Genomic DNA, 26,492 nt, shown 5'->3' on the forward strand with positions numbered 1-26,492 from the left:
GAATCAATCTTTGGAAAAAATTACCATCTGGGTTTTATTCCTTAGTTTGCCCTCAACTTATATATCAGTAACTTGGAGTTAAACCATGTTGAGGCAAAAAATCAAGTTTTCATCTGCCTCTGAAAACCACCCCAAAAACATGCTTAAAAGCACCATGGTCCCACAGATTACTCTGTCCCATTTTTTGTAATCAGCTCCTCTCTCTCTCTCTCTGCCCTACGATCCTTTTTCTGCAGTGGAATTAAGAATCAACCTTCTTCCATGTGGGGGGCGTTGGAAAAGTTTTGTACCAAGTGGGTTTCAATTAGTCTTGGTTGTCCGTTTGTACCATGTTGTGAAAGTGGGTAGCTTTTCTTGCATTACTTTCTCTGTTTCTGATTTACTTGCTGCATTTCCTTTATAATGGTGGATTAGGAAAGGTTAACAAACCTCAAGTTCTATTCTTTGTTGCATTTGTTGGATGGAAACCAACCAAAAACGGTATGTATAACTATAATAGGGTTGATGTAATTTAGTCCCAATAATTTTTCCATGTAATGTTCTTTATTTTTTATTTTTTTGATAAATTGAGAAGAAGAAATTTTTGTGCAGGCCTTAAATTCAAAATTTCATATTTATTATCCATGAATGTTGTTATCTAGACTGTTTTTAAATTATCACAATGTAATATTATTCAAAACAATAAATAACCGAGTATAATTCCGTCAAAATTGTAAACAGGTTACATTATGTTTTTTTTTTAAAAAAAAAAAAAAAATAGCAAATCAACTTTTAGTTTGGGTTAGCCAAAAGCTGTAAAAATGAATTACACTGCTGACAAAAGAGGTAGATAAGTGGCCTTTTTTCTGTCCTATCTGAAAAAAAAAAAAAAAAAGAAAAAAAAAGTAGACTTTTTCTGTATGATTTGGTTGTACCCAAACAACAAAACTAAATAAATAATATTAGATACCAATAAATAGAATAACAAGAAAAATAAATAAATTATGAAATTCGAGACTGCTGAATTAATTTTGTAAATCAACATCCCAACCTGGAGAAAAATGAATACCATATATTCTATTGTCCATCCAAAATGATTGTTGAAGGTCTAAAGTCATTAAATACTGAAAAAATGGACACCTTAACACGCATTGACTCCTAAAAAATCATGGAAAAAGGTCTTATTATTATTTCTACGATATGATAATATAATAAATCATTTCACAAGGTCATTGCAGAAAAGAAGATCAAGTGGAGTTCTGTTCTTGATAATTAAAACTTGTAACACTCCAATGGAAAAATAAAATGTTTCTTAATTCCTGATATTATAGGTCAAAGTAATTAGTCCAACACCTACATTGTAATAAGTGAAAGTTTTATAGTCAAATTTTGAATATCATAATTTACTTTTTCAACCCTTCTATGTTCTATTCAAAAAATATAAAGATATGAAGTACCCTACTATACATGAGTCTCAATATAGCTCAAACCCTATAGCTTCACAAAAACAGCAACATTCCCTCATTCCTGCCCTTGTCCAAGATCAAACACTTGTCCAAATTGAGAGTTTTTTCTTTTTTTTTTTTAATTTAATCTTCAAAATGTTAACCATTCAAAATTTAACTCCAATCTCTCTCTCTCTCTCTCTTGTGCAATAATATTTAATTAATGAATAAGTAAATGTACTAAAATTTAAAAATTTAAGCAAATTTCCATTACCCATTTAATATTAAGAAATTATATCCACAAGATCTCTCTTTAAAGCAAATGCTTGCCCATGAACATAGGAAAATATCCATCTAAATTTAGCTTTCAACATTTATCATCCCCACTCCCTCTCTCTCTCTCTCATCGCTTTCTCATACCCTAAACTTCATAGGTCAAACATCCCGCACAATTTTCTCTCTCTCTAAACTAACACGGTTTTGACTAAAAAAATATATATGGAAATTAAGAAAAAAAAATCAAAACTTTTTTTTTTTTTTTTGTATTTTATTTTCCGGGAAAACTAAATCAGATCGGACCGATCCACCAATGAAAAAGCTCCTTGCAAACTGGGAAAAAAATCTTACACAAAAAAAAAACACAAACAGAAGCAAAGGCACAAAAAAATAAAAAAACAATTTTTTTCTTTTAGTTTCTCTCTCTTCCATTTTCCCTCCCCCTGTGTCCTTTGTCTGACTCTCTCTCTTGATGCATGGGAGAGAAAGTGATTGCTGACCCGTAAACCCAACCTGATTGTTTGATTTAAATCTTTGATTAAATTGAGAAAAGAAAAAAAAAAGAAGAAACAAACCCGTTTGTTGAATCTCCAATGCGGTCTTCGAGAAGACCACAAAGAAGAAGCAGAACAGATTTGAGGAAAACCCACAGAAATAGATCTAAAATTGGTTGTGAATCTTCGTCTCAATCAGAAAGTCATTGTCGGTGGGCGATTGGTGCGACTGGGTTTGGATCTGATGGTGGGTATTGTAAGCCTATGGATGGTAGTAGATGTCATAGCTTCGAGTTTGGGTGGCTTTGCTTTTGCTAGCGTGAAGAAAGGGCTGCATAGACGACGATGCAGCTTCACTTCTCGCCTAGCATGAGAAGCATCACGATCTCGAGCAGCAATGGGTTTATTGACTTGATGAAGATCAGGGTCGCAGCTCGCCACATCTCTTATCGAACCCTCTTCCATACCATCCTCATCCTCGCTTTCTTGTTGCCCTTTGTCTTCATTCTCACTGCTGTTGTCACACTTGAAGGTGTCAACAAGTGCTCCTCATTTGGTACTTTCATTTTTATTTTTATTTTTTTAAAATAAAACTTTTCGAGTTTGCAATCTCAATCTAATTGGTGTATCTTCTAAGTTTGCTTTGGCATTATAAATAATGGATCTTGATTTGTTTTAGATTGTATGGTTGTGCCCATGTGTTGCATATTCTTGTATTTGGTTTCTGTGGCCGAATCTGGTTGATTTATCAGCCGGGTCTGTTTCAAATCACAATATAGATATTGGGTTTTTTTTGGGCGTTTCAAATGATTTGGTTCATTTGTTGAATTGGGATGGTATTGCCATTTTATGAGATTGGGTTGGTTTCATGGATTGGTCTGTTTATTTAATCTTGCATCATTCGGTGTTCAGTGTTCAGCTACCTGTGAGATCTGAACTGAATGAATTATCTGCAAGTGTATCTTGTGTTTGTTAATTGAATTAATCTGACTTCCATTAACCGTTACTTGCGTGATATGACAAACAAATTACAAGAGTGTGAATGCTGTATATTGCTAATTTATTATATGATTTATGCATATTCAATCGTTTTGTGATTTGAATTTTCTGTGTTACAATCATATAATCTATTTTCATTCATTTTTAATTATTTGTTTGTTTTTCTGGTTGAGTTTTGGGTGTTTTTTTTTTTTTTTTTTTTCTTTTTGCCCTTAACGCAGTTGATTTTTAAGGTTGAATTCTGTAGATTCTATAATAGTCTATTTGTTGACAAGACGCGTATGCAGATTTATAATCTGAGCAATTGTGTATGTGTTGATAAAGAATAAATACCAAAACTAAAATCCATGGAATTGACTAGTTTGCTTAACCTCATAGTCACAACATGGCCTCTGATTCTTGAAATTGTTTAGGTATCTCTCATAACCTAAAATTTCAACAATGGACCTTTTTCACTTCTTATTCTTTGTACATATCATAGTTCTGTATTTTTTACCTGTAACTAAGATTCTGTCTTGACTCTGTATTTTTCTGTGCTGGCTTTTATATCATTATGTTTCATAGATCAAGCTTCACAACATTCTTTCATTTTTTTGTATGATGGGTTTATGATTTTATTTGTCTTTTTCTTCTGTGCTTCAGATTGTTTAGGCAGGCGGTTGGGACCAAAGCTTCTTGGTAGGGTTGATGATTCAGGGGTATAAACTTTTTTCTGATGCTGTGAATTGAATTTTAGTATTTTTCCCCACATCTTTGAGCATGTTCATCTTATGTTGATTTTCATAAGCTAAATCCTTGTGGTTGTGATGATGGCACTGCAGAGACTGGTGAAAGACTTCTACAAGATCCTCGACCAAGTGAGCACCGAAGATATCCCAGCTGATCTAAAGCTCCCAGATTCTTTTAGTCAACTTGTTTCTGAAATGAAGAACAACCAGTATGATACAAAGACGTTTGCTTTCATGTTAAGGGCAATGGTGAGTTATTGCTGTAGAAGTCTAAATGCATTTATGTTCCTATGTGATGAATTATTTTAAGGAATGGGAAAAGATGATTATATTTGTTTGTTTTTATTTTTTATTTTTTATCTTCTAGTCTTTTTGCAATAACCTATTTTTTCAATGAATGAATTTTATATTGCATTAAGTGGATTGACCTTAAATATCTCCCCTGTTCTTCACAGATAGCATTCTTTTTCGCCTCATATGTATTTGTTTCTTCATTCTTTATGTTAAACACTTGTCAAAAAGAACTATGTACCTTGTGTCTCCCTTTTACTCTCTTTCTCTCTATAATAGAATCCAAGTGAATTTTGAGGCTGTATGCACTACAGCTTCATATTGTTATTTTTTATTTTTACTCTAGTAATCGTACATATCAAAGTTGATTGGCATGTATTCCAGCTGCATTGAAATAGTATTATCAGCATAAGGTCATAGGAAGACCAGAGGCCACATCTTCTCTTTGATTACCTTTAGGAATAGTTTGTCTAATGCCACAGCAAGAAAGATGATTATCCAGCTCCTAAAATGAATTTCCTTCTCTAACTTATGTGCTGTAGGATTATATTGACAATATGGCTTATGCTAGGGTGTCCTTTTATGATTAATAAAGGCATATATACTCTTGTAGCTCATTTTCTCCCATTAAGTTCTTTGATACTTTAACCTTATCTGTCTTTAGTAGGAAACTATATCTTGAATACTCCTTTCAACTGTTCACCTTTTTCTTTCCTAAAGAAGAAACTTCGAGGCAAATTCATTTGCTGGCAATATTAAATTGAGTGTTATGCCAATTGCTTAGGGCTTAAATAAATGCTGGGTGTTATGTGTCAGATCTTACTGCTATGTCATGCCACATCTAAATTTTGCACAAAAGGGTGGGTTGGGACGGATTCTAGTGTATACTAGAGAGAGAGAGAGAGAGGGAGAGAGTATTGTTAAACATTTTCCCCTCCCCCAAGAAAAGAGAATATACAGTTTGAAGTACTGACTTTCTTCTTCTTCTTTTGCTTTTCTTTTGGCAAAGATGGAGAAATTTGAAAGAGAGATCAGAGAGTCCAAGTTTTCAGAGCTAATGAACAAACATTTTGCGGCAAGCTCCATACCTAAAGGCATCCACTGCCTGTCCCTGCGTTTGACTGATGAATACTCATCCAATGCCCATGCACGCAAACAATTGCCTCCACCAGAGTTACTTCCTCTGCTATCTGATAACTCTTACCACCATTTTGTCCTGTCAAGTGATAATATTTTGGCTGCTGCAGTTGTTGTTGCGTCTACTGTGCAGTCATCTCTAAAACCTGAGAAGATAGTCTTCCATGTCATTACTGACAAGAAAACATATGCGGGCATGCATTCTTGGTTTGCACTGAATCCTATTTCCCCTGCTATCATTGAAGTGAAAAGCGTGCACCAGTTTGACTGGTTAACAAGAGAAAATGTCCCGGTACTTGAAGCTGTAGAAAATCAAAATGGGATCAGGAATTATTACCATGGAAATCATATTGCGGGAGCCAATCTTAGTGATACAACCCCACGTACATTCGCTTCCAAATTGCAGGCTAGAAGTCCAAAGTACATATCCTTACTCAACCATCTTCGCATATATTTACCGGAGGTAAGTGAATTTTACGTGATACATATCCCTTATTTGGGGAGCTGGAATTTTATGTTATTTTTTTTGGTTTTGTTTAGAAAAGTAATTATTCTATGATGCTTTGTGTCTCCTGTGCATTGAACATTATTAAGAAAATTGGTCAAGGTCAATCGTAGAAATGGCATGGACTTATTGTGGAGTGTATGCCTACCTGCATTGGCAGGAATGAGTTGAGATTTTGCATGGCATCTGTGTCTACCTAAATTAAAAACTTAGTTATGGAAATCAGTTCTGATGATGGAATCCTAACCACTTGGTGGTTTGTTTAGATAAGAAAGAAAAACTTGTTCTGTCTGAAATGGTAACATGGAATTTAAAGCCGTCATTGTAATTTTATTGGGTTAAGGGTGTGCAGGATCATTGTTAAGCAATTGGAATCTAAACTTTTGGCCTTTGATGTGATGTTTGTAATGTTGTTTTGTTTCACATAAGAATTCTTCTCTTCAAGTTTAGCATTTAACAATTAGGGTGCTGATTATGTATGTTGAACAGCTATTTCCAAACCTCGACAAGGTGGTATTTTTGGATGATGATGTTGTCATTCAGCGAGATTTGTCACCACTTTGGGAAATTGACCTTGGGGGAAAGGTCAATGGAGCAGTAGAAACTTGTAGAGGTGAAGATGAGTGGGTAATGTCTAAGCGATTCAAGAATTACTTCAATTTTTCACATCCCCTTGTAGCAAAGAATTTGGACCCTGAAGAATGTGCATGGGCTTATGGGATGAACATTTTTGATCTTAGTGCTTGGAGGAAGACCAACATAAGAGATACTTACCATTCTTGGCTGAAAGAGGTAAAATTGAATTATCCACACACTATTATGTTTCTTTATTCTCATAGCATTTTCCTTCTCTAGTGGGTTTAAATTATAGTGAGAGTTTAGAAACAACAGAATGCCTTGAATGAGTGAATGGCATAGTGTATTTCATAATTGTAGGATTGCCCTTGCCATAATTATTTTTGAATTTAATCTTACAATAGTCCATTATCTATTTGCATTTGATAACCTACTTTTTTTTCTTAATCTTGTTATGTTATTTATGGGCCAATACATTATGGAAAAAGCTTTTTATGCAGGACTTATTGTTTATGAGTAGTTGGCTTTTCTTAAGAGTTTAAGATGCATTTTTGACTTATTTTTTAAAGGATCTTGCAACCTTTGAATGGGAATAAATTTTTGAGAATAAATTTTTGATCTATTTGCTTCACTTTTCGATTTCAATTTTACTAAAATGAAAAATAAAATAAAATAAAAAATATTCAGTCGTATGGAACTTTTGGAGCCTTAACAAGAACCGAAAATTTAAGACTATATTTTGGATTGGCCAGCCTGTTGTTATTGTATATTTGTTTTGCTGTGTTACTTGTATTATCGGTTTGCAGATGTGATTTTAACTCAGATTGTGAGTTTTCTTTCTGTTTAGAATCTGAAGTCAAACCTGACAATATGGAAGCTTGGAACACTACCGCCTGCTTTGATAGCATTTAAAGGTCATGTTCATCCTATTGACCCATCCTGGCACATGCTTGGCTTGGGCTATCAAAATAGAACTGACATTGAGAGTGTTAAGAAGGCTGCAGTTATCCATTATAATGGCCAGTCAAAACCTTGGTTGCAGATCGGATTTGAGCACCTTCGGCCATTTTGGACAAAATATGTGAACTACTCCAATGATTTTGTTAGGAATTGCCACATCTTGGAATCATAGTTGGTAAGCTGGAGGAGCTAAAAAGAAGATATGGGACAGGATTAAAAAAAAAAGATGCAATTGATATGGGTTTCATGTAAGTTTTTTACAGCTCGAAAATATTTTTTCAGGGATTCTCGAAAGACAATCAGAAACTTGACCTGAAGGGCAAAACTTCCCAGGTAAAGATTTGCTGTCATCCCTAATACTTCTGCAGAAAGTGACCATAACCATAATCGTGATCAAGGGCATGAGATTCATTCTTTCATTCTGTAACATAGCAATCCGTCCTTTATTTTTTTGGTTGGATAAAAAAAAAAGAAAGGATAATATTATTGGTCCTTTCTGCTGGGGTGTTGTTGATTTTTTAGCTCATATTTTCTGAATAAAAGTGAAGTACAGAAGATAGAAACAAAGTGCCTATGTCAATGCCTCTATGATTTGCTGATTGGTGCATGGAAGAGGAAAGTTTAGAACAGGTCTTTTTTATCAGGCTCACCTATTACCCCCGGATATGTTTTTTTGTCCCTCAAATTTTTTTTGTCCTTCTTTCTTTTGAAATTTGTATTGTCTTTCATTTTTGTTAGTACCCATTTCCCTTGCCTAATTTGGTATCCATTATTTGGTGAATTTAGAAGTAGGTTCTGGGAGATTGCTGTGTTACACAGGTTTGCTCTATTTTTATAGGTCCCATTTGAAATGGGAAGCTTATTCTTAGGTCATATATAATTTATATTTTTATATATAATCGGTATTTATTTTGTACGATGATTCACGAGAGACATTTGAAATGTGCAGAAAATTCTTTTCTCCCTAAATTCTTCTTCTATCTTGCCGTCTCTTATTGCTTTTCAAATTTATGGCCCTTTGTCTTTTCTTTTCTTATATTCTTTGAATTGGCTCTCTTTATTTTTATTTTATTTGTTTCTTTGTCCACCATATAGCCGGCTCAAAATGTTTATTTATGTCAAAATATAATTTTTTTATGTCTATTGTTTTCAGAAAATTCTAGAAAAAAGAAATGCTTGTGTTTGTTTTATCTTCTTTTTTTTTTTTTTTTAAAATAATAATAATGTGTGATCCAAATTGAACTATTATATTTAATAATGTGCAACTTGTAGTGCAATAAAGAAATAGAAAAGTCATATAGATAATTAAGATAAAGGAATGGATAAAGTTTTATGGAAAATGACAAAAAAATTTGATTTTATTTAATTGATATAAGAAATTTCACTCTTCATCTTTTCAAAAAAATAAAATAAAATAAAATAAAAATTGTTGAATATACTTTTCATCTGGTTTTGCCCCTAACAAAATTGAATTTGAATTCACTTGGGATCTCATATACAACTGTGGCACTTGACAAGGCAACGGTTCAATTTTCTTATTATATTTTTCAAACGAAAGATTTCTTAATCCTGGAATTTAATAAGTTGATGATGACAAGAAACGCAATGTGAAATAGTCTATTATAATTTTTTTAGCATCCGACGACCAAATCTTTTAAACTCTGATATTTCCAATGGAAATTGATGCCTAACCACATTCATAATCAAACTAATTAGTCCCCACATTTTTTTTTATTTTATTTACTGGACCCCATTTGGCATTTACCCTTTTTTTTTCCTTTGTATTATAATTTATCGATAACTAGAAATCAAGTCTTTAAACATCGTTTTTGCGAATTATATAAGCAATTGATTGATTCTTCCAAAGCCTTATCATGGAAGAATCTAAAAGGTTCTTGGAAATGGAATTTTGATATATTCGTATATTGGCTTGCCATAGGAATATAGGATTGAGCTATTTATTTTTTATTTTATTTTTAATTATATATATATATTGTAAAACAGATGTCATACCAAACTTATATATATATAAAATCATATATATAAGAATTTTATCATTTTCTAAAAATAAACGACTATTTGAAATACATTCTATCTATAAAATATGAGTATGAATTAGTACAATAAATCCATTAAAACATCCTAATGATAAAAATCATATGTATATATGTACTGGATGAGGCATTTGAATTCGGAATAGAAGCATAAGCATCTTTATTGTTAAAATGGTGGGTATGTGCAAGTCTTTCACTTACTTTTTATTTTTATTTTTATTTTTTCGAATGACATATAATTTAGGAATATTTTCAATATATATATATATATATACACACATGTACATGTACATGTACACACACACACACACACACATATATATATATATATATATATATATGGACCTATTTAATGAGTACCAACCCTCTTGGTTTATATCATTTTCCTCTCCCTCCATCATAAATAATAATCCGAAATCTTTCTTAAAAAAAAAATTAGAAAATAATAATAGTAATATAAGAACATCATTATCAATCATTTCATAAATTAGATACGCAACTTATTAAAGATTAATGAACAACTATTATAATTAATGACTGGATCTGATTCATGGAATTAACGATTAAAATTCCCAATTTGTCTGTTGGAAAAAAAAAAAAAAAAACAAAAAGGAGGAAAATAACTGGACTCTTGAACATGATCGGCTGGTAGTGAGCAAAGAATATAACTTTTATTAAGCGTGTTAATGGACTTTTATTTTTGTAAATAATACATTTATTTAATTTTTGGGTATGTCGGTTTGGGTTGGTACATGGTAACGTTGGAAGTTAGCAAAAGGGTAAGAAAGACTCATTGAAAAGAGAGAGAGAGAGAAAGAGAGAGCTGTCCATTTCCATAGCCTTAGGAGGAGATTGGAAGGAGAAGAAAGGCAGGGATGGAGGAGTCATTGACCATAGATTTTCTAGACTTTGAAAACTCCGAAACACCCTCATCTCTGAGGACTTTTTATTCTTCTTCTTCTTCTTCTTCTTTGATCTCTTCCTCTGTCTCTAATATTATTGTTTAATTAATTTAAAATATAATCTCATCATCGACTTCTTCTTTGCCTTTGATTTCTGAACACCCCCTCAACCAGCTGCACTGCTCTTTAACACCAACAATCCAGATCAGTTTGTTCTTTTTTTTTTGAACCAAGTAAGGAAAACCCGAGATGAGCAATAAATTCTACCCCTTTTTTTTTTTTTTTTTTTGAGTGTGTTCGATTTGGTTTTTAATTGTTTTGGAGATGACCCAATTGAGGATTTTGTCTTGATTGTTTGGATTTCTTGGAACACCCTTTTGGAAGAATTTTTGGTGGGAGTTAATGTTTGCTCTATTATAACTACTGTGTGTTTTGGTGGGTGTTGGGTTGGTTGGTGTCACTTGTATACCAATATATATAGGTTTCTCTGCTTTCCTTCTGTATTTTTTATGTCAAAGGAGCTGCTAATGTATTTTTGAAAAGAGAAATTAAAAGCCTTTGTAAATACTTGTCTATATGTGTATGTCTTTTTGCCGTTTCCATTTCCAACATCAAATTTTGTTTGTCATGTAAATCCAACTCAAAGAACTCTTCTTTTTTTTTTTTTTCTTTTTTTTTTTTATTATTCATTTTCATTGCATTACTCGTTTGCAGAATATAAAGTGAAAAATTGTCTTTTCTGAGATCTAATTCAAATACTTTAACGTGTCTTTGCTTGCCATTAGCAAAACCTGAGAGACAGCCTACCACAAGATATTTGGTGTCGGATTCAGAAAAAAGAGATTTTGAATCTGGGAAGTTACTTTGATCCTTGAGGATGGCTGAGGTGCAAGATCAATTGGAGATTAAGTTTCGATTGACTGATGGATCAGATATTGGTCCCAAAAGTTTTCCTGCAGCTACAAGTATTGCGTCCTTGAAGGAAAGCATACTTACTCAATGGCCTAAAGGTTAAAGATTTTTTATAATGGATGATTATTTCAATTTTTTTGATTTATCAAGATTTTGTCTTCTTGTAACTTTGACCATTAAAAATTTCTAGTAGTCCTTGTAGCCAACTGGCCGTTCTTTAGTATGAGAGAGGTCATGGATTCCACCCACAGGAGGGGTGGAGTTTATGAAGGGGATGAACATCTAACCATGCAATTGATTTTAATGATTGCTTTGTTAGGAACTTATGAGAACTCAATAAAGAGCTTGATGTATGATTCTCTTTGTGCTGTTAAAGGAATTATGATTAAAAAAAGAAAATAAGAAAAAAAAAAACCTTTTGAGGGATTACAGGACTACCTCTATATATGCATAGCTAATGCAAGTATGAAATCAGTTTCTCCAAGACTGGTTTAATTTTATTTGGATGATCATGTGAGGATGTTATTACGCACATTATGATCTATGTCTAACTGTAAATTTAGGTTCATAGGTCTTAATTGTGCAATTGTTAGCTGCATGTAACAGGGCTATTCTCAAAATTTTATATGAAGTTGTTGGAACAAAATTTTTATGTGACTTAGGTGGGCAAGCTATTACTTCATGTTTTCTAGGCATTTCCATAGGACTCACCTCTCTGTCTTCCATCATATCACTTTCTATTCTATTGAACTTGTTCTGGATTGTTGCTTTTTCATTCTCACTTCAGTGAACTAGAGATGAATATGAATGCTATAGGAACCACAAGTTCAAAAAAGTAATTTTGGATGTGAAATCGTTGTAAACTTTAGCTGATTGGTAGCTCTTAAAAATTCTGCTTTGGATCAGCTGCCATGGTGGTGTTAGGCACTTAAGTCTCGTAGGCCAAGAAGATAGAATTGATTTCTTTATACAGATGCATTACTTGAAGGTGTTAAATTTTATTAAAGAGGACTGAGTTTTACAATGGAGTTATTTTGCTTCTTACTCCAACATATAGTTAATATAATGAGAATGGTATTTAAGTATGACCTATTATTGGTTATAACCATTTCTAGAACAAGTCAGAAAAAATGAATCAGCAAGACCTTTAGGTCTCTTGTTTCCATGCTCTTTAATATTACCATCACGAGATCTCTTGTTTTAAAATTTGTTTATAAATGCAATTGTTAAATTGTTATTTGTTGTTGCTTAAGCTGATTAAGCTTGAAATTTATCTGTTTGAACAGAGAAGGAGAATGGTCCAAGGACAGTAAAAGATGTGAAGTTAATAAGTGCTGGAAAAATATTGGAAAACAATAAGACAGTTGGGGAGTGTCGAAGCCCATTATGTGATATACCAGGCGGAGTTACAACCATGCATGTTGTTGTTCAAACACCATTAGTGGAGAAAGGTACATATATGTCCAAGACAACTCAAACACTATAATCAATATTTTGAAGATTAAGATTTAAGCATATGTTTTATCCCTTTTCTATTTAAAGGTGACATAATTTCTTCAAACTTATGTGTTTCTTGCCAAACTGGGAGATTGAAAAATAGGAAGTTTGTTCTGTTTTTGATTGTATGAACAAATTTTCCCCCCTCCAATTTGCTGCATTGAAGCTGTTTCTTTGATTACCATGGTTGTTTAAATGAAATTATGTTCATAAATTGAATATATTTTCACCTTTTTTTAGTATTTGATTTTCCTCTTTATGATGGCTAGTTTCTTTTCTGGTGACATATGTCATTAGCAAATTATTTACTCAAAGGAGAAAGAAAGAGAAGTTAAATGCTTATTTTCTGTAAGGTCTGCCAAAACTGCTGCTCCTTGCAATAGCTTAAAGCATCCTGCCTTTTGAATATGAGATGTGACTAGGAAAAGCAATGAACCATGTGTTTAGCACATAATTTAAATGCCTAATCTTCACAACCTTTTCCTATGGCAGCTAGCTTTATGGTATATATTTATTTAGTTGTTTGATTCTTGTACCTGCTATGCAATAAAATTTGTATCCTATGCAACAGAAAAGAAGGCATCAAGCCAACCAAAGGAGAACAAGTGCGTCTGTGTTATATTATAATTTTCAATTCAAACGGTGGGGATGGCATCATTTAGGGTAGGTATTTGATTTCTTTATTATCTCTTCCATTTGTAATCTCATCTCAAACCCATGCCACAAGTAATTTTTTTTTTTTTTTTTTTCCATTGTAGTAAAAAGAGTTGGAGGAGTTAGTAAAAAGATAGTGAAGACAGTGAAATTGTTGATTTAAGCAGCACTTTTTAGAATCATGCTCTGTTTATGGTCGATGACATTTTGGTTCAGGTCTTTTTTTTTTTTTTGGTTCATACATATTGTTGAATCCATTATACTTTTCTTTGCTTTTGAATCCATTAGATCTTTGTTTAAATCATGGTTCAGAGATTTTACTTTTAGCTGAAAGTTTGTCACGCTTACCTTCTGAGTTTACTTTTTGGATTTCAAGTTCTAAATTTCTCTTATCATGTATAATACCATTTCTAGCTTCAAAATGTGGAACTTATCATTTTCCATTGTATTTTTATGTAGAACGGAGACGCTAAAATCTCTCAGAGTATGTTGCCACATATTATATAATGTAAATTATGCCATGACAAATTGGAATGTAATTTTTGGCCTTATATAATCATGTATGTCTTAATGAAAGTGGAATAGAGCAATTCTGTTTCAAAATTTTATGCTTCCCTTCTTCAATGTATCAATCTAATTAGACCTCCATGTCAAAACCTTTGAGGCCTTTGAGCAACACAAAAAGACATACTAGTTTGTTCCTCTATAGTTTTTCGATTGCAAGACCCCCATAAACACAAAGATAAACAATAAAATAATATATTTAATATTTTGAGGAAAATGTATAGATGGATTAACAAAATGGGCTAAAACTGAATGAAAAAATAAAATGTGAAAGGAATATAGTAATTTTTTATTTTTTATTTTTAATCATATAGAATAACTTCTTCCCCTCGAACCATCTCTTAGTTGAGTCAACTTCATTTGAATTTTTTGTTTTTAATTTCATTTGAATTTTTTTAAAAAAATTTATAGAATTTAATTTAAAAAGAAATAAAAATTCAAGATTTGGGTCGGGCCTGGCTCCGGATACGAAATGGCACTTACTAGTGGCCATCATCATCATCATCGTAACCATATGGAAGAAAGCCACGTGTATCAAATCCAGCAAATTCAAGACGTTTCACGAACACTCTCTAATTTATATTTTTTTTGTTCATTATTTTTTTTTTGGGAACCCAAAAAAAAAAAAAATGATTATATAATAATCTGTATCTCCAAGTTTTCGTCATCTTCACTTTGAAGGTGCGAGAACGCTCTTTACCTCCAAAACCAGCAAAAATAAAAAGAAATTAAAGAAAAAGCGCTGAACCACATTTTTAATTTTGTTTCCTGTCTTCTGTTTTTTTGGTTTTTTTAGTTTTCTTCGTTCCCACGCAAAGTCCTTATCTTTTCTCTGAATTCCAGCCTGCTCCTCTTCATTCGTCACCGTAGTACTCGGCCCTTCTACACTCTGAGAAACCAATTTAACAACAACAGCTTCAAGGGGCTCCTCCAAACACCACCGATGGCCTCCACGACGTCGTTTGCCTCCGGTATCAGTCTTCGTCTTCCGCAGTCCGTTTCTTTCGACCGTTGTAATTCAAATGCTCTGTTTGCTCGCCCCCAGCTCTCTCTCAGCTTTAATTCCAAACCCAATTCCTTGAGGGCCTCGAAGTCCCTGCAATTGAAGCGAAATGGTCAATTCGCTATTGGGTTGCCGAGATTTCGTCGGAGTTCCAGACCGCTTGTTGTTCGCTGCGAAGCTTCGTCTGGAAGGGTATGTGTGTGTGTATGTGTGTGTGAGTGAGTGTGTGTGTGTGTGTGTAGCCAGTTTTTTTCTTTTTCTTTTTTTTTTTTTCTTTTTGGTGTTAGTAGCAATTGTGGAAATCCGATTTTGTTCCTACGATGGGATTCGTAGTAAAAACTTTTTTCTTTTTTTTTTTCTTTTTTTTTTTTGTGGGACATGTAATGGCAGATTACTCAACAGGAATTTACGGAGATGGCTTGGCAAGCAATTGTCGCTTGTCCGGAAGTGGCAAAAGAGAACAAGCATCAGATTGTAGAGACGGAGCATTTGATGAAGACCCTTTTGGAGCAGAAGAATGGGCTTGCTCGTAGGATATTTTCCAAAGTTGGGGTTGATAATACCCGTCTTCTAGAAGCCACTGATAAATTCATCCAACGCCAACCCAAGGTAATGCTACCATTCTTTTCTCGCTGCTAGTGTTGAAATGTGCTTCATTTGCCCAAAATATGATGGTAAGACGTGGGATTAAATGCCTTATATTCTAAACTACAGTAGATTTTGTGCTGACGATGTCTATTGGATGCGAAGGTTACCATTTAAATGGTTGAATTTGACCATGCGGTTCATAGTACACCTATATCAAGCTTCAAACATGTTTTGGTTTGCTATTATGTCTGTTTTCTGTTTGAGGTAGAGGCTGATTATTATGTTCGGATCTGTTCTATTCTACAAGGTTTTGGGTGATTCAGCTGGTTCGATGTTAGGACGTGATTTGGAAGGCCTAATTCAACGAGCCAGGGAATACAAGAAAGAATATGGTGACTCATTCGTGTCCGTTGAACATTTGGTTCTTGGTTTCACACAGGATCAACGGTTTGGGAGGCAGTTGTTTAAGGATTTTCAGATATCCCAGCAAAATTTGAAATCTGCTATAGAATCCATTAGGGGACGTCAGTCAGTTATTGATCAAGGTTACATTGTCTTCCTTTACTTTGTTTGACTAAGAAAAATGTGTGTTTTCATGTATCTCAGTCCAGGGTGTTGTTGGCACTTGAGCTGCCAGTTTTGATATTTTTCTTGCTAAAATTGTATAATCTATGGCTTTATTGTAGATCCTGAAGGGAAATATGAAGCATTAGAAAAATATGGGAAAGATTTGACAGCAATGGCGAGAGCAGGAAAGCTTGATCCAGTAATAGGAAGAGATGATGAAATACGAAGATGCATCCAAATCCTTTCTAGAAGAACGAAGAACAATCCTGTACTGATTGGTGAGCCAGGTGTTGGAAAAACTGCCATTTCTGAGGGGTAAGTTCCAAGTTGAACAATCCTTTATATTAGTCCTTTTGTATCTTGTATATGCATCTGATTCAACCGCTTCAACAGGCTTGCTCAAAGAATTGTACAAGGGGATGTACCACAGGCTTTAATGAATCGTAAGGTGTGTTTTTTATTTTGGATTTGTTGGTGTCTTCGGATGCTCTATCTCCTTGCATTTCTTTTCTATGCTCAATCTAACCACGTCCTCATCACAGCTAATATCGCTTGACATGGGTGCACTCATTGCTGGGGCAAAGTATAGGGGAGAATTTGAGGATAGGCTGAAGGCAGTACTCAAGGAGGTAACGGAATCGGAGGGCCAAATCATACTATTCATTGACGAGATCCATACAGTTGTTGGGGCAGGTATTAATAAATTTTCAAAAAATAATTGTTCACTCCCTGTTTCGTGGAAAAGGGTTGGTGACAATTTCCAGTGGTAATAACACGACATTCTCTTCTTTTCAGGTGCTACAAATGGCGCTATGGATGCAGGAAATCTCTTGAAGCCTATGCTTGGTCGGGGAGAGTTGCGTTGCATCGGTGCAACAACTCTTGATGAATATCGCAAGTATATTGAGAAAGATCCAGCACTTGAGCGTCGTTTCCAACAAGTTTATGTTGATCAACCTACTGTTGAAGATACAGTATCAATATTGCGGGGACTGCGTGAGAGATATGAATTGCATCATGGAGTCCGCATATCCGACAGTGCCCTTGTGGAAGCTGCTATTCTGTCTGATCGTTATATCAGTGGGCGATTTTTACCTGACAAAGGTAACAGAACTCACATGGTGCTTATGACAAATAAATGAGTTAACTGATCTTTCCTCTAGTAGAAAACCGATCTATTAATGACAACTTCCTTTTGTCCATTTGCCTGTTAGAAGTTGAAATACTAGTAGTTGTTGTGTTTGTTACTATCTTAGAAATAGAAAACATCTTGACACGACGTGATCATTAGAGAGCATAGTATCACCAGATGGGTCCTAACAAAAGAATCCTTGCATATGAATATATTTCTAGTTTATGGATGTAACTAGATGTGTAGCACTGCAATAAATGCAATACTAATACATAAACACAATATCTTAAGAGTAAAACAATCTGCCTGTCTATAAAACTAGAAATTTAGTTTGTATTGCATTACTCTTGGAAATGGAAAGTATGAATTCATGGTCCTTTCTGGCATCCTGAAATGATGCTTGTAATGTAAAAGGGCTTATAATTATGGGCATCGTCTCTGGCTGTCAGTTACATGTGAAAAAATGGATCTTACTATTAAGTTTTGAATAATTCAAAGTTCTTATCTATATTCTCCTAAAAGTGGTTGTTTTTTTATTTGTTCTTTTATTTTTAAGTTTTGCTTTACTTGTAATGAGATTTTGGCAGTTTATGCATCTGCATGTTAGATGGAGTGCTAATATAAATTTTAAAATTGCAGCTATTGACCTAGTTGATGAAGCTGCTGCAAAATTGAAAATGGAAATTACTTCAAAACCCACTGCCCTTGATGAGATCAATCGTTCAGTATTGAAACTAGAGATGGAAAGGCTTTCTCTTACAAATGATACAGACAAAGCTTCTAGAGACAGGTTGAACCGCCTTGAGACTGAGTTGTCTCTCTTAAAGGAGAAACAAGCTGAACTGACTGAGCAGTGGGAGCATGAAAAGTCTGTTATGACACGCCTTCAGTCTATCAAAGAAGAGGTATCTATGTTTCACTGTTTATATACATTTATTTGAGGCTCACTTGAGTATCAAAATTTGTTTTTCAATTTTGAAACTGGACATGTTCTTTCCCATGTAAATAAGATTCTTACAATATGACTGCTCACCTTTTTCTTTCGTTTTATGCAGATAGACAGGGTAAATCTTGAGATCCAGCAGGCTGAACGAGAGTATGATCTTAATCGGGCTGCTGAATTGAAGTATGGGAGTTTGAACACTTTGCAGCGCCAACTTCAAAGTGCAGAAAAAGAGTTAGATGAGTATATGAAGTCGGGAAAGTCTATGCTGAGAGAGGAAGTTACTGGAAATGACATAGCTGAAATTGTTAGTAAATGGACTGGTATTCCTGTTTCCAAGCTTCAACAATCAGAGAGGGAGAAGCTTTTACATTTGGAAGAAGAGCTGCATAAACGTGTTGTGGGTCAGGATCCTGCTGTGAGATCAGTAGCTGAGGCTATTCAGCGATCAAGAGCAGGTCTATCAGATCCTCACCGCCCAATTGCTAGTTTCATGTTCATGGGGCCAACTGGTGTTGGAAAGACAGAACTAGCTAAAGCCCTTGCTTCATACTTGTTCAACACAGAAGAAGCACTTGTACGGATTGATATGAGTGAATACATGGAAAAGCATGCAGTTTCAAGATTGATCGGAGCCCCTCCAGGTTATGTGGGGTACGAAGAGGGAGGACAGCTGACAGAGATAGTTCGCCGGAGGCCTTATGCTGTTATTCTGTTTGATGAGATAGAGAAGGCACATTCCGATGTGTTTAATGTGTTCCTTCAAATTTTAGATGATGGAAGAGTAACTGATTCCCAGGGTCGCACTGTGAGTTTTACCAATACTGTCATCATTATGACCTCAAATGTAGGCTCACAGTACATACTCAACACAGATGATGAAACCTTGCCAAAGGAGTCGGCATATGAAACAATAAAGCAGCGAGTAATGGATGCTGCAAGGTCAGTGTTTCGCCCTGAGTTCATGAATCGGGTGGATGAGTACATAGTCTTCCAACCCTTGGATCGTGACCAAATAAGCAGTATTGTTAAGTTACAGGTAAGTTGTGATGCTTTTCTGGATTACTACACTTTCTGCCATAGTCAGTGCTTTAGACAAGCATATTGCATGGGTGTGAGTGGATGCAGGTTTGTGTCGCATAACCAATAGCATCAACTGTCACCTTGATCATTTACATTGCCTACATTTTCATGCATTTCTTTCCAGTATGCAGTATTAGATTATCCATTCTTCCATAAGTAGCACATTTGTTTTACTAAAATTTTGATGTTTAAACAGTTGGAACGAGTGCAAAAGAGGATTGCAGACCGGAAAATGAAACTTCAGGTCAGTGATGCAGCCATCCAGCTTCTTGGGAGTCTTGGGTATGACCCGAACTACGGTGCTAGGCCAGTGAAGAGAGTGATTCAGCAAAACGTGGAGAACGAACTTGCAAGGGGCATTTTGAGAGGAGAATTCAAGGATGAAGACACAATACTAATTGACACAGAGGTTACTGCATTTGCCAATGGACAGCTGCCCCAGCAAAAGCTAGTCTTTCGGAAGTTGGAAACAAGTTCAGAATCACCATCTGAAGAGAATCGAGAGGCCCTCTCTGAGTCTCTCTGAAAGTCTTCATATATTCTAGTTTTCTCATACAATTTTGATTCAAAATATTTATTATAAAAGGGATATTGCTTAAGTGTTGTATACCCAACTTTTTGCTCAGAGAAATTATAAGCCCTCCAATCCATACATTTGGTACTAACAAATGAAGTATTAAAATTGGTTCACAAAAAGAAAGTACTAGTAAATTGGATGTTCAAAATTTATTAGTAAATTGGATGTTCAAAATTTATTATTCTTTTAATTTTTTAATTTTTGTTCTTTTATCAATCATTCCCAGAGAATTAGAAATTAAAAAAAATGTACAGGTACTAAAAAGGGCACCAAAAAAAAAAAAAATTAGAAAAATTTTAAAATATTTGTTCATGGACTCGCAAAAAAAAAAAAAAAAGAAATTAGAAAATTTTTAAAATATTTGTTCATGGACTCAAAAGATATATAAAATATATATATAAAAAAAGAAATTAGAAAATTTTTAAAATATTTGTTCATGGACTTAAAAGATATATAATATATATATATATATATGTAGTAGTTTATTTATGGAATGTTGAATATTCTATATTTTGTCATGTGGTTTTCAATATTTTGATAATAAATTTAAAAATATTATTGTTAATATTATTATGAAAAATTGGTGGTCAATACTATCATATAAATATAAATATTATTGATGTCCTATCTAGGATTTCCTTATATATATATATATATAAAAGAATTTAGAGGCTCAGTGTATTTGTGATTATAAGTTCTACGGTCATTAATTCTCCATCAGATGATTTTATAAGATCTACGGTCAACAAGCAACACTGTTTTTCGTCACTCCAATACGCAGCGTTTAGCGCTGGGATATTCTCCGGCGTCATTTTGATACTTCGGGGGGTTCGTTTCTCTTTAAAGCAACGGTTTTACAATTTCTTTCTATTCGGTGTTTGCATTCCAGCGATCTCATTTGGCGGAAGGAACAAATGGGTAAACTTTCTTGTACTATCAATTTCTTTCCCCAGAATCAAGATTATAATTAGTAGCTTCAAGATCTAAATCAAGAGTATAATTAGTAGCTTGAAGATCTAACTTTTGTTATTTTATTTTATATTTAAAAATAAAATAAAATGAAATTATATTATATTATTTTTTTTTGGTAGCAGAAGAGGAATCAAATGGAGGGAAAGTGGAGAAGAAGATGGAAGGAGTGGCTTCAATAGCATTATTGCCAAGTGGGTCCATATCTGGCCACTTCATTGAGCTTCCCCATTCTATTTGCTATGGCCTTCACGGCACTGGTACTTCCTACTTAACTTTCCTACATAGATAAAATGGTGTTTTTGTGTATGTCTTTTGTGGAGTTCTACATGTATTCTGCTCCTGCGATTCCAATCCTTAATATGATACATTATTGCGTAAGTGGGTTTTATTTTAAACTTCAATTCGAGTAAGCACCTTGTGGAGCTACCCAACAGATTGTTTGGAGGATGAATAAGAAATGTGGCCATGTTTTTTAAGCAAATGGAACATCTATGTAAGACCATACTATTGAAGCATTCATTTTCTCTGGTTGGTCAATTTTTTTGTTGTGGGAAGATTACTGGTGTTTAAATGAATTCGTCTTTTGGTGCTACAAGTTCTTTAGACAACATGTTTTACAATCTAGTCCCTGTTATTACTCAAAGTTTCTTTTAATTTTTTGTTCTTTTTGCCCGGACACTTTGATTTGATTTTTCCCCCGCACTCCATGGTGTGTAGAATTGGCATGTGAAAGGGAGTGTAGCAGGGGTGAGGATTATCGTCTGGTCAAGCTCACAATCATAGACTACATTGTAGGACTTCTGTGTATAATTTGCCTTTTCTTCTTCTTTCAATTAGTGAAATGGTACTTTTTATCCCTCTCAATGTTATATTTGCTGGTGGTCCTTTTATTATAACAGAGAAAGAAAGAACAAGTTGTGGTTGTGGAGCGTAGGGGTCATGATGCTGCTCGATTGTGTAGCGTTGATCATGCTCATGGGTAAAGTCATTTTTGAATGCTTATGTTAGTGTTTGTTGGATAAAACTATGAGTAAACGGTCATGTCCATTATCTTCTTTTATAATTTGTATGTCTTTGGTCCTAAGCATCAAATTCAATGAGTAAGATAATAGGGATATAAATAACATGTTTTCTTTTCTTTTTGCAATCATTGTTAGGCAGTTGGGAGAAGGATATTGTCGGTATGGTTGAACAAAAGCATGGGAAGCCCAAAATGTCAGTTTCTTTTGACTGTGAGACACTGAAAGCTGATACAGCAGCCGAAGATCATATCAGGCAGTTCATGCCCAAATTAGCTGGCCTAGATGCGGTTGGTATGTAAAAGTTATTCTCTATTTCATAACTTACATGGAGAAGCTATTCTTTACCTTTTAAGAGTATTATTAAAATTTGCTTCGGAATTAAACTTACGGTTTTAATTTTAACTGCAGTACGCCTTAAATTACAACATTGTACACTGTTTTGTTGTTATAGTTTAGACTTGGTGAACTTATGTAGAGCGTCCTTGGACACATTAATTGTTTGCCAAGATTGTAGAATTCAAGTTTTCCAAATCTTGTATTTTGAGGTAGTAGCATGTACCATTACTCTGAGACTGTTAAATCCTTAACCATCTCTTTCGCATTCTTCTAATTCTTGATTCATGCGATCCTTCACCAACTAGACTGCACTTTCGTTTTATATTTTTGATTTTTCACTAGCTAAATTGTACATGCATGCAACTAAACTTTGCTTTGAATTAATTCTTTAAACTGTAACTGAAGATGCCAATTTTGCAGTTAACATTGGCCGGATGAGCATTATAGGGGTGGACTTTGAAGCTGAGGAATAGACTTGGGAGCAGAATTTGTGATCTGATATAAATCCACATCATCCACATCTTTTCTTGTATATATAGACATAATTAAGCGTACTATCATGAATGTGATTTACTGAAAGCTCCGTGTGCCAAATAGGCATATATTGAATGACTACCTGTGATGAAACACAGTAATCTAAAGGCGCCTGATAAATTAAGATTTTAGCCAACAAAACATTCTCTTCGTATTCTGGACAACCTTCACTGACGTTCTCCATTTTCCCTACTTTTAGCTAAATCAAAATGAGAAAAAGCAAATGCTGAGTTATGCCAAGCCACTGCTGTTAAGTTGTCTCCCTATTTTTTGTCCTAGGACAGAAAAGTCAATTACAGGACATGGACCTTCGCTCTTTCGTGCAACGGATACATCATATCTATTACCGAAAAAGAAGTGGTGTTTTTCAAGTTTGATTTAATTTATGGATTCCCTAAGTGCAATTCAAATAACTCATCATAAAATGGATGGCGCTTTATGAGAAAGTCAAGTTGACAGGAAACTGGATTGATCATAACGCAAATGTACAAAACTTATTGCACAAATCAATATGCCATCCACACTCATGTAATAGTAATAGGCCATACATAAATGTACACGGGTTTACATTGTACATGGGATTACATTGTTCAGTCACAACCTTTATATCTAGATGACATCCGAAAAGAAATGGCGTTGGCAATATCGTTTGGACCCATAAACTGGAAAATTTTGGCCAGGGCATGACTCGAAAAAAGTCCGAATCAGATTTGGATGGTTGATTTAAGCTTTCTGCCAAAGAGAAGTTGATTCTAAGACAAATGATGTCTACATACCCAACTTCATGATTCCAATGATAACTGTGTAAGCAACGAATACATCTTGCATTAGTATCTCTCATGAGAAGAAAGAGAGTAAACCATACTACATAGACTGCAGAGCATAGCAGCATAGGTACATAATCAAAGCAAATATAAAAAACAAATATTTCCCTTCCTTTAGGGGATGGATTTTGTTTCATAGCCAAAAGTTCCAACATTAGAAGGTAAAATTTCGAACACCAACTTGTGGAAGGGAGAATACAAGTAAAAACACAAGAGCAATAAGTTCATAAAATGCACAGGGTAAATCTGTACAGAAAACGTTGATTAAGATATGAATTTTTCGAAAAAAAAAAACGTATAAAGTATTGACCTATGTCATGTATCTTATAATAAGTGTATAACAGGTTAAAAATAATTATGATGCATATTTAAAAATCAAAGATAGGATGTAGCACCGTGGTAAGGTCATGTTATCCTAAAGTTACTCAAAAACAACAACCATGGGTGCCAAGTTCATAATCTAAAGTTTCTACTCATGCACGAGGTGTGAATTGAATTTTCATGTTACTGCCACTGCAAAGCCTCCATGAAGGCACCTGCGGCAGGACAAATGTGCAATGAGCCCCATGTAAAAGATTTTATTTTGATTGCTACAAACCAAGAGAGGTAACTAGGAATTTCCATCTATGACAAAAAAAACGAGAGAATCTACCCAAAGTTTCACTACAGTTTCTCTCAGTCTCAGAACATAAATCAAAGTTCATATTGCAATAGTGTACCTGTTTCTACCCTTTATCACTCGAATTCAGATGCCTCTTCTGAATCAGACAAAGGTAAGAGGGTGCAGATTCCAAGGACGTGTCCATTGAGGCAAACATAATACTCAACGCAATCCTCATAAGCAACCAACCTACAGCTGGCACTCTGAGGTATCATTTTGGCTTGCAGCATGCTCCACAACTTTGCCTTACAGTAAGGGCATACTTCTGTGGGATGAAGCTTGGCCCCCCTCTTAATCAGCATCTGTCGAACCTTTGACGTCGAAAATGACTTGAAAACTCCACGGAAAAAGCCAACATCCCCTTCCTCTCCTTGGTCAAGATGTTCGCAAGGATCAGAAACATATAAAACATCAGTTCTGCATTGTGGCAGTAGAAAGCTCTTTCCTGATGTCCTGGAGAATCTAGTCCTATAAACGAAGTGACCAGGGATTTGGATGCTATTAAATAGGCCACCCTTCTTACATCCGGAACAGTATATAAGCAGCTTCCCTAGTGCCCTCCAGTTACCATCTACACTGTGACTCCCACTAGACTGCAGATCAAGCATCATCTTTGGTGCTCTAGTTCGGCAAAATTCCTTCCATAGCACTCGCTTAGCAAGATCATCAAACCATTTGCACACACATGAAAGAGTAGCAATCATCTTCGGATTCCAATTCAATTGTTGGAACACTAGAAATACCACATCTTCGCTAAGATGCCCTTTCGTGCATTGACAGCTTGTTGAGTGGATACAACGATACTGCTTTGTAAGAATCATTGTCTCCACCTAAGAAGATGGACATATACAATGGTTACAAAGCCCTGTTGCACATATGCTTACAGCAAAAAGTATATCTCAGATTTCTAGTAACCACTTTATACTAATGAAATAGATCATAAAAAAAATTTTCAAAACCAAGATTAAAATCCTAAACTATGATTCACTTAAATAAAACCATTGAAACTATCCAATTTGTGGTTTTAGAAGCTACAAACTAGATGATCTCAATCCGATAAGTATTCAAATTCCTAAAAATCTATCTTAAAGCAACAAACTTTTCCTCCATTTTCTAAAAGCATGTCAATTACTTCCAAAATCTCAGATCCACGAAGCCACCAACATCAATGTTCAAACTATTTAAGCAAAAAATCGACTAAAATCTCGACCAAATACCTAAATCTAAACAGAACCAACATTAATTCTTCTCTTGATTTCACAAAACGAGCATCAAAGAGGTAAGATTAAGAATCCCCAAAAACCCTAGCCCATATCAAAGCCACCCAAAACCGCAAAGCAAAAGACACTGAAAAGATAACTAGATCGAAGTAAACTGGAAAAATCAGGACCCCAATTTCTCACCTCTCAGCTTCCTATTTCACATAGTCCTGAAACCTTACAAAACCCAACTCTGCAAAAACCAAAAAGAAACAAACAGGAACACAGAATTAAGGTTTCGTTTCAACCTAAGAGGAGGAGAAAATGAAAAACCCACAAACAAAATCAAACCAAAACGATTAGAAAAGAAAAGGAACAAAATTTAGACATGCAAGAAAGAATTGGGAATTTCAGTCTCTATCGGGGGCAATTTCGTCAAGCCAAAAAAAAAACACAGAGAGAGTCACAGAGACACTGATAGCAGACGCGGAGAGGAATGGGGGGCTAAGAAAGAGAAGGGAAGGTATGTGTCTGGGTTCCATATGGAAGAAGAAAAAAAATATATAATTAAATTGTGGGAAAATCCCAACGAACGTCAATTAAGCTTCTTGTAGAGAAAGGACAAGTAATATCATGACACGCGTCCATAGCGTGCATGTGTCGTCCTGAAAACGGCCAAAGTGGGGACGAGTTTGTCTTTTTAGTTACAATGTCTTTGGAAGTCGGAACACGACAAAGCTCAGAACAGTGAAAAATTCGCCCCCAATCCCTCCATTGGGTTTTTTTTTTTTTTTTTTTTAAGTTTTTACTGTTTCTGTTCAAACTTTTGTGTCCACGTCAGCCGTATTACTACATCGGGACTCCACGTGGCAGCTCTTTAATTTTTCCTAATTACTATTTTTTTTAGAAAAAAAAATGCATTGGGTTAAGAAAATTATAATGATTATGGAATTAAGGAAAAAAATAAAAACTATATATTTTATTTCTAGATATTCTCAACTAGAGAAAAAAATAAATAAATAAATAAAAAGAGATTGTAATAAGATGGAAAATTATAGGCGTTGTTGTTCATGAGTAA

The 26,492-nt window shown here is 34.5% G+C and overlaps 5 protein-coding genes across 19 annotated transcripts; 4 read left to right on the forward strand and 1 right to left on the reverse strand.

The window, feature by feature from the left end:
- Positions 1-1,821: 1,821 nt before the first annotated feature.
- On the forward strand, positions 1,822-8,359 carry LOC107415940 (probable galacturonosyltransferase 14). Of its 3 annotated transcripts, XM_025072692.3 has the most exons (7): positions 1,823-2,750; positions 3,836-3,891; positions 4,015-4,170; positions 5,222-5,812; positions 6,344-6,646; positions 7,278-7,565; positions 7,673-8,359. In XM_025072692.3, exons 1-6 carry the CDS (start codon positions 2,540-2,542, stop codon positions 7,560-7,562), a joined length of 1,602 nt encoding a protein of 533 aa, XP_024928460.1. In that variant the 5' UTR covers positions 1,823-2,539; the 3' UTR covers positions 7,563-7,565; positions 7,673-8,359. The 3 variants fall into 3 exon arrangements, with proteins under 3 accessions (XP_015879863.1, XP_024928460.1, XP_015879862.1); XM_016024377.4 differs by having other exon boundaries at positions 1,822-2,726; positions 7,278-8,359; XM_016024376.4 differs by having other exon boundaries at positions 1,825-2,750; positions 7,278-8,359.
- Positions 8,360-10,233: 1,874 nt separating this feature from the next.
- On the forward strand, positions 10,234-14,012 carry LOC107415959 (membrane-anchored ubiquitin-fold protein 1). 5 transcript variants are annotated; one of them, XR_009638837.1, is made up of 6 exons: positions 10,235-10,827; positions 11,132-11,356; positions 12,545-12,709; positions 13,327-13,418; positions 13,514-13,625; positions 13,869-14,012. XR_009638837.1 is itself a non-coding variant. In XM_060816895.1 (4 exons), the coding sequence occupies exons 1-3, from the start codon at positions 11,224-11,226 to the stop codon at positions 13,380-13,382; spliced, it is 354 nt and encodes a 117-aa protein (XP_060672878.1). In that variant the 5' UTR covers positions 10,234-11,223; the 3' UTR covers positions 13,383-13,418; positions 13,869-14,012. The 5 variants fall into 5 exon arrangements, 2 of the variants coding, with proteins under 2 accessions (XP_060672878.1, XP_060672877.1); XR_009638836.1 differs by having other exon boundaries at positions 10,235-10,579; XR_009638835.1 differs by having other exon boundaries at positions 10,235-11,356.
- On the forward strand, positions 13,347-19,941 carry LOC107415872 (chaperone protein ClpB3, chloroplastic). Of its 3 annotated transcripts, none has more exons than XM_048471138.2 (11): positions 13,347-13,418; positions 14,817-15,168; positions 15,367-15,585; positions 15,872-16,109; positions 16,251-16,446; positions 16,525-16,579; positions 16,674-16,824; positions 16,927-17,235; positions 17,903-18,168; positions 18,319-19,245; positions 19,486-19,941. In XM_048471138.2, the coding sequence occupies exons 2-11, from the start codon at positions 14,917-14,919 to the stop codon at positions 19,813-19,815; spliced, it is 2,943 nt and encodes a 980-aa protein (XP_048327095.2). In that variant the 5' UTR covers positions 13,347-13,418; positions 14,817-14,916; the 3' UTR covers positions 19,816-19,941. The 3 variants fall into 3 exon arrangements, with proteins under 3 accessions (XP_048327095.2, XP_060672876.1, XP_048327094.2); XM_060816893.1 differs by lacking the exon at positions 13,347-13,418 and adding an exon at positions 13,594-13,625; XM_048471137.2 differs by lacking the exon at positions 13,347-13,418 and adding an exon at positions 13,594-13,625 and having other exon boundaries at positions 15,379-15,585.
- A 619-nt stretch (positions 19,942-20,560) lies between these two features.
- On the forward strand, positions 20,561-22,871 carry LOC107415928 (uncharacterized). Of its 2 annotated transcripts, none has more exons than XM_048471605.2 (6): positions 20,561-20,784; positions 20,964-21,095; positions 21,556-21,629; positions 21,738-21,817; positions 22,000-22,151; positions 22,617-22,871. In XM_048471605.2, exons 1-6 carry the CDS (start codon positions 20,781-20,783, stop codon positions 22,667-22,669), a joined length of 495 nt encoding a protein of 164 aa, XP_048327562.2. In that variant the 5' UTR covers positions 20,561-20,780; the 3' UTR covers positions 22,670-22,871. The 2 variants fall into 2 exon arrangements, with proteins under 2 accessions (XP_048327562.2, XP_048327561.2); XM_048471604.2 differs by having other exon boundaries at positions 20,563-20,784; positions 20,961-21,095.
- Positions 22,872-23,259: 388 nt separating this feature from the next.
- On the reverse strand, positions 23,260-25,961 carry LOC107415926 (EID1-like F-box protein 2). 6 transcript variants are annotated; one of them, XM_025073187.3, is made up of 4 exons: positions 25,803-25,961; positions 25,619-25,667; positions 24,274-25,045; positions 23,260-23,530 (listed from the first exon to the last, which is right to left on the reverse strand). In XM_025073187.3, exon 3 carries the CDS (start codon positions 25,034-25,036, stop codon positions 24,290-24,292), a length of 747 nt encoding a protein of 248 aa, XP_024928955.1. In that variant the 5' UTR covers positions 25,037-25,045; positions 25,619-25,667; positions 25,803-25,961; the 3' UTR covers positions 23,260-23,530; positions 24,274-24,289. The 6 variants fall into 6 exon arrangements, with proteins under 6 accessions (XP_024928955.1, XP_024928954.1, XP_015879838.1 ...); XM_025073186.3 differs by having other exon boundaries at positions 24,274-25,080; XM_016024352.4 differs by having other exon boundaries at positions 24,274-25,094; positions 25,803-25,960.
- Between the last annotated feature and the right edge of the window lie 531 nt (positions 25,962-26,492).

Source organism: Ziziphus jujuba, chromosome 4 (assembly GCF_031755915.1).
Source record: "Ziziphus jujuba cultivar Dongzao chromosome 4, ASM3175591v1".
Lineage (NCBI taxonomy): Eukaryota > Viridiplantae > Streptophyta > Magnoliopsida > Rosales > Rhamnaceae > Ziziphus > Ziziphus jujuba.